Genomic DNA, 7718 nt, shown 5'->3' on the forward strand with positions numbered 1-7718 from the left:
CTACCACTAGAGCGTGTAGGAGAATAGTTTTAGATGCTAACTTCTGAGAATAATTAGCGACATATTTTGCTTCAGCCATGAACAAATTACTCTTATTTCAAAGACGAGGCTGTGTTGCATGGATTCGGATTCGCGTTTCGAGAATTACTCTTATTTCAAAGACGAGCCTGTCGATGAATGCATTGAATTGATCTCGGTTTTTTGAGTCATTTATGAACGAGTAATCTCATTTTTTGAAAGAAAGTACTAAAGACAGCAAAATCACCCTTTTAAAAGTACAGAGTTGAACAGATGTGAAATGTATGCACCAATAAATGCACACAAACATGACATTTTTCTTTAGAAAAAAATGAAAGGCAGTTCTTTCTAGGTACTCCTTTAGAATCTAACAGTGGCAGTGAACAGTTTTGGAACACCAAAAGTTCCACATCAATGCTAGGCCATGTTAAGTTTCCCACACAAGTCTGGTACAGTAAGGGAAGTTACCATTAGCATTTGAAGAGAAATTTTAGTCTTTCCTGAGCTCAGTATACTCTCGGCGAATGCCTCCTGCATTTACGACAACTATTTCTACCCTATCTCCCTGCAAAATATGCACAAGTTGGAAAGCAGAAGAAAATACATAGGTTTTGTTCAAAGGATTTTCTTTTATGCATCTTTTTAATAATAATAAAAAATACCAGAAGCTTAGGGGCTGTTTAGATACGCGGATTTTAGAATATTGGATTTCCTCAAAATCATAGATAGGAGACTAGAGAAGGAGACCAGCCGTTGTATTCTGATTTCTCAACCTTCTTTCCATAAGGAAGAGAGTAGGAGATCATCCCATGTTTCCAGGTTTTAGAGATCTTAGGATGGGAGAGAGATTTCTAAAACCTGGATTTCTTACTTAAAATCCAAGATTCTAAAGAGAAGTGAAATGGATGGTCTGCTTCTTCTCGTCTCCCATCCAGGATTTTGAGGAAATCCAAGATTTTAAAATCTGAGTATCCAAACGGCCCTTTAGTGCATATATCCCTTTTATGCATCTTTATTATAGCAGTAAGGTGTCAGAAACTTACAGTGTAGATATCCCTTTCAGCCGCAGATGCAAAAACGTCTTTTACAAGATCAACTGCCTCCGATTCTGATAGTGGGGTCACAGCATCCTGTGCAACCCAAATGTTTTGAGTAGGAGCCCAGAAAATAGATTAGGAGGGGTTGGAGATCTGATCAAGTAAGCTAATTTGGATTCTTACCTTTGCTGGTAACAAGAGAGGGCTAGGAGATTTCAGTTGGTTGTCCAAGACGGGAATGATGAGAGTAGAACCAGATCCTTGGGAACTGTATCCAACTCGTTCATACGATCCAACTGCATCGTATGTGAACACACACCCCTTCCCTGGAAAAGAAACTAAAGGCATAAGCATGCATCTTAAAAATTATTTTAAGGTTTACATCTTGGGATTTTGCTAATAAACCTACCTTCACTATCAAGGCCACCCAAGACATTGAAAGCGTAATAAGGGAAGAAACGTTTGTAGTAAAGGGTATTGGAGAGGAGCTGAGCCATTGCAGGGCAGCTCATTTGCTTGTTGTGTTGATGCTGATAGATCTGAATCGTGGAATAAGCAAGTATATCAGCAATTAATACCCATTGTTGGCAACAAAAGACCATCGATATATCTCACTATCATGCTATGATTTGTGGACACGGACATGAGTGTCTCGTGTCGACACGGACATGGAGTGTCGGACACGGCAAACCCCTAAACTTTAGAAACGGGGACACAGATAAAATAGTAAGTATATGTAATCATGATTTGTGGATATGGATTCGTGTGTCCAGTTTCAACATGAATACGAGTTGTCTAAATGAGGTAAACACAATATTCAATAAAAAAACACAATGTTACACTTGACACGGTATAAAAGCATGTCCACACACCCACATTAAGTCTAACACTTCCAGAAATACAAGTAAAAGTGTCCAAAGGAGTGTCGACACGTGTGTCGTGTCGGACACGGCAGGACATGTGAGTCGGAAATAAATTCGAAGTGTCAGCCAAATCATAGCTATCATGTGTGTCATATACGAGTGTATAATTTTTCTTTTTTACAGATGAGGGATTTAAGGGAAACAAATACTAGAAGGGAACCACACCGAGGAGCAAGTAGAGAGTTTTTAGTTAAAGTTTTAAGTTGGTATTTGGGCTCGATTAGAATTAGTAGATTACCCCCCTAAGGGGTAATCCTCTTTCTCCCTCTTTGGTTACTTTTGATAACACAGCAGAGAAAGAAGATTTTTGCTCCCAAGCCTTGTTCAACCATAGCCCAAGAGAAGACCCTAAGAGGTAATCTCTGTCTCCCTCTTCTTTATTTCTTTTCTCCGAGCTTTCTCTTTAATTTCTTACTTTAATCCTCTTTATTTTCAGCTCTTGATCTTCTATACATATTATTCTTCAATCCCTACGCCTCTTAACCTCACCAAAACCCTTGCTTGAACCTTCCCGACTGTATGCACCTTTCCGGCATATGTCAGCCTTCTAAACCTACCATAAACCTAACAGAAATATTTTCCCAATCTAATCACATCTTTTAGGATCCAAAACCCTAATTTTCAGCTATTATTTTCACCCCTAGCGACTATCGTCCCTTCCATATATTCGCACATCAACATGGTACTTCCTATATCACCCTCTCTTTCACCAGATTAACCAAAAGATTAATGACTTCACTCACTGAAGTAAAAAAGATAGGAGAAATATAAACCCATTGTCTAATTCCACCAGCACTATTGAAAAAGCCCATCAAGATACACTCATTAGCTATAACCACGCCATCAAGATTTTGTTTTTTATAGAAACTATCCATAAGGGTAACCAAAAAGATATCTCAAACATTCTTAGAACATTCCTTCTTCGGGATAAGAGAGATGGATGTTGCATTAGCACCTCTATGAAGACACTATCACGAATCACCCTAATTACTTCCATAAACACTAAACATATGCAAAACTCTTGATAAAAAGTTACTTGAGAGCTGTAAGGATGAGCATTGTCAGTCTTCAAGCTACATAATGCCTAATCTATTTTCAACCTCAGATTCTCTTTCTAACCATAAACTTTTATTATAAAATCTCTGCATTTGAGAATACATACTAGCATAGTACAGACTATTAGCATTCTAAAATATCTCCTGTGAAATGGAATCGATCAAACTTGGAGGTACTAGCAGTTCCTTGACTGCCTAGAGTTTCAACTTGTAAAATAAATTAATGTGGAGATAAATACAGAGAGAGCATAACAAAAAACTTAATAAAACCTCCAATTTTCATTTTGATGAAGATAAGGAAAAGGATAATCTCCAAATAAGAAGAACAACGGGTAGGCTTTAGATCCTAGCCACAAACATAAACATAAAAAGAACATCAGGGATTTGCTTTACAGTATTCTACATACTTTACCACTTTAAGGCTTTCATGGAAGTGTATAAAAAGTGTTTTGACATATATCGTCTAAGTTCTGACCACCTACCAAATGTCTTGCTGCCAAATTCTTTTGTAGAGCTCTGACATCAGCTTGAAATCCTGAGGATGCCAAAACACATTTGTCTGCCCTGCAAGAACATTAGCATAAGCCACATCATTATAGATAAGTATAAAGCGTAATTTTATACAATAATTCCATTTGAACTTCCAAACTATTATAAGCCCTCTATGGAAACGTATCCAATTCAAGAAACATGGTTTCGAAAAGATGCAAATCCATTGTAAATAATATTAGATAAAATATGTGGTTCTATGAGAGCATCTATCATCCTTAATAATATGTTTCATTCCACAACAACAAGGAATTTATTCAGTAAGAATATGATAGTTATCATCACAGACGGCCCATTTAGCAGTCACAAAAAAGTGTTGAGCATGTTGCTTGATTCTGTTGACATAATTTAAGTAACGGCCTTGTAGTGGTAAAGCTGTAGTTCAGTTGCAGTACAAAAGTAGATAGCAGAGTACTTGGTGTTGTGGAGGGAATTGTGGGAACCACTGGGCAGAGGCAGAAGCCTGATTGCTTGGGCAGGTCACCAGGCACCGACGATCCAGCCCCCTCTGTGATCAGTAGCTGTGGGTCCTGCGCTGGTGCTGTCATAATTTTATTTGGTTCAGTACCCTTCACTGAAATAGAATGATGGTAACTCACATGTATGAAGCAACTTTCATTTAGTTGGTGGAGTACAACTATAGTACTTGTAGTCATAGTTTTAAATTTCCACCGAAACTTACATGAAACAACCAGAATGTTGCCGTTTCCATCCCCAACGAAACCCAAAAAACCAAGATGTATAAACCAAAATCGAAGTGTAATAGTAGTAGACTATATCATATGTATTGCATAAGTATATTTATATGAATTGGTTGTAAAATGTGGTGCATGTATTATACATAAATATAAATTACATGTGAAATTTGATATATAATAAATTATAAGACATGCATGACATTGCATGTCACTAGGTGTTCGATGTTTCTAAACCATTATGGATGGTTGTCTTGCTTATGTAATGGTTTATAAGTGTGTGTTCGGCTTATTCTAGCATCTCTTGAAGTTTCATCTTTAAATTCTATCATTTGCATAAGTTTCCATATGTTTTCATTAATTTACAGGGTTTCCACCAAAATTTCTAACCAATACAAAGTGTTTCCGTTTCCGTGGTGACCGAAACCGAAATTTAAACCATGCTTGCAGTTGTAATGTTGTAATTCAGTTGCACTACACTAGTAAATAGTAGAGGGATTTTTATTTGGTCAAGCAACCTTTCGTGGAGTACAAATCCGGTTCTTCTTGTATATAACCTAGTAACGAACGTGTTGATGAATTAATTTGAACTCTCTAGTTTTGGTGGGCCTAAATACACTGATCATTGTAAGAAACACACAAAACACTTTGAATTAATAAGTGGTGTAAGTGGATAAGTTCGTGGAACACCAACTTCTGGATTAAAGGTCTGAAATGCTTTATCATTATGAAATTTGTGTTGGGAATCCATTGTGTTGTGAATTTTTGTGTTGGGAATCCCTTGTGGTGTTCAAAGGTTGAAGTTGAATCTTTAGTTGCTGCATTTTAGTAAGTTTTTTTTTTTTTTGAAATGGCAGAATAATATTATAAAAGAAAAAAAGGGAGTGGGCCGGGAGGACCACAACAAAATACAAGAAACTCAAAAAAAAAACCGGAAAGAGCAACACAACTCTTACAGAGGAAGGAAATCAAACCACTCCAAAACCAAACAACTGCTCCCCCCCTGCCAACGAATCTGCCTCTCCATTAGCCGACCGCCGCACATGATTAAACACCATAGCAAAGCCCGAGATTAGATCTTCTATTTCATCAAAAATAGAAGAAAATCTCCAAGGGGGCACCACTGCCCCTCTCAACCACCTAATCACGTTAAGTGAATCCCCCTCCACTATGGTACGATCCATACATTCTTTATGAAGTCTTTTAATGCAGTAATATACCGCCTTCACTTCGGCCTCTGACGCATCACAAGTTTTCTACTTTCTATTATTCCAATTCTAATAATCTCTTCTCTCCAATTGGGTTCAATAGTCAAAGTTTGTTGAGTTCCTACAGCTCATTGCTAGATTGTTTGTTAAGAAATCAGATCATGCTCTATTGGGATTCTGTAGCCCTTTGCCAGATTGTTTGTTGAGAAATCATATCCTTCTCTATTAGGGCTCGCTCGGATAAATCCTTCCAAGGATCGACGATTAAAGTTTAAATAATTAATAGTAGAGATTGAATATGAAATATAAGACTGATTTGTTCTAAACGGTACCGATTCAATAATGATCGGGATTGAAACCTTGTTCCAGTGTAGGATTTTACGTGCTGATGACTGGAGGAAGCAGAGGGCATTTACCTAAGCCTTTGGGAGCTCCAGATATTGGCATGGGAGATTCTAATCAAGAAGTTGCTAGAGAAGAATATACATGTTGCAAACCTGGTAGAGAGGACCGTGCCTTTGATTACTATGGGTGAAACGGTTTCATCAGTCTCATTGTTTGGCAGTTTGCAACAAACATTTTTCTCAGGGGGAAGATGAGTCAAAGACTGATTTAAGCTTTATTTGGAGAGCAAAAAATAAAGAGAGATCTCGAATAGCTCTTTAATTATTGGTTACCGTAGGGGAGGTGGGCATGGCTCCATTGCTCACCCACAGAGCCACAGACGCAGTGGGTGAGGATACGAAATAGTGACCTCCCTTCACCTCTATTCCCCAAGAAAAAAATCGATGAATGTGTGGACGAGAGCGTCCCTTTCTGGTCTGTCAGTTCCTTAAGGTGAGTGGAGCGAAGGGATTCGAAGGTGAATTCTATTCATCTAGCCGCTAAGGCATCTCTAGTGACAATGTGGACTTTGAGAGAGAGAGTAGGGGGGGGGGAGATGTGCAAGCTAGAACTTAAAAGGAGATGTCTAAGACGAATTCATCTGATTCTTGAGGAAGTACTGTAGACATCTCTGAATTTTCTATTGTGGCTATTTACTCCAACTCGAAGCAGCATAGTCCAAAGTCTCATTCTCTGCTCTTGCTTTTGATCACTAAAACTTTCTTGTTGTTCGAGCTTCCTGCACTACACTATTTATTCTATGCATCTATATGTGCTTTTACAATACAAACATACTTGAAATCTCTTATCTTTCAAAAAAAAATAAAAAAATTTACTTGAACTCTCATATTCCGTTTCCACCGAACAAACGAAAAATCAGAGCCTAAACTGAATATAAAATTTGCGCACATAATGGCAACCAGGTGTTCTTAAATCTATGTTCCAAATGCTTGCAAAGGCAGTCAATTAATTGATAAACATGTAAAACAATACCCTAATACGCTCTCTTTCGTTTCAGTTTCTTCTAAAATGTGACCTAAGAACTCCTTTTGTTTCGTTTGGTAAAATGTGCGAATGCGCAATAATGATAAAAAAAAATTGGATCTCAGACACATGCTTCAATGCCCTAAACTCACTAATCATGGATTTGAACAAAAGAGAAATTAAATTATAGGAGTGTGAGAGAAAACGTACAGTTCACAGATCTTGGAGTAATCGCGAGTAAGAATACTGTAGCCAGTGGACATCCTCGTGTCAGAGGCGATAACGCAGTAATCAGAGCCTGCGATCGCAACGCAAGTCCTGAAACGGAGAAATTACAAAAACAATCATAAACAGAAACCCTAATTATTGAAGCTTTTGGAACATAGAGAGAGAGAGAGAGAGAGAGAGAGAGGAAATTAGGGTTTTGGTGGAAATTAGATCTGATTGAATGGAGTAAGGTTACCCTCCATTGTTGTCGTAAGGAGACCAGTTGGCGTGTTCCTTCGCCATTTGACTGATGATAGGAGAAGAATGAGGCGAAGAGGAAGAAGGAAGGGTTTTAGTCTATTAGAGCTCGGAAATGGAAGATTTGCTGATTTTGTTTCTTTCTCTTTCTGCTCAAGAAAACAGGGAAAATGAATAAACAAGAGGCCCCAAGTTCAAGTAGTCCGATTAAGAGTACTACTGTTATGGATCATTCCTAACCAACAGCAATGGGTCCCACACTGGTCAAAACCCGAAACGAGGAGATTACGAGTCGGATCATTTGATCAAGGCCGGCCAATGGTTATAAGTCTGATTCGTGATGAAATCAATGGACCTGATTGCATCCAAGTGGCACACGTTGGGGCAAAAAGGTGACCCT

General features: G+C 38.2%; 1 protein-coding gene across 1 annotated transcript; it reads right to left on the minus strand.

The window, feature by feature from the left end:
• Positions 1–247: 247 nt before the first annotated feature.
• On the minus strand, positions 248–7508 carry LOC143877402 (proteasome subunit beta type-1-like). The gene is made up of 7 exons (XM_077379420.1): positions 7317–7508; positions 7064–7171; positions 3516–3597; positions 1465–1594; positions 1239–1381; positions 1062–1148; positions 248–583 (listed from the first exon to the last, which is right to left on the minus strand). The coding sequence occupies exons 1-7, from the start codon at positions 7361–7363 to the stop codon at positions 509–511; spliced, it is 672 nt and encodes a 223-aa protein (XP_077235535.1). The 5' UTR covers positions 7364–7508; the 3' UTR covers positions 248–508.
• Between the last annotated feature and the right edge of the window lie 210 nt (positions 7509–7718).

Source organism: Tasmannia lanceolata, unplaced genomic scaffold, assembly GCF_043159265.1.
Source record: "Tasmannia lanceolata isolate RefF3 unplaced genomic scaffold, GAP_Taslan_0.1 ptg000005l, whole genome shotgun sequence".
Taxonomy (NCBI): domain Eukaryota; kingdom Viridiplantae; phylum Streptophyta; class Magnoliopsida; order Canellales; family Winteraceae; genus Tasmannia; species Tasmannia lanceolata.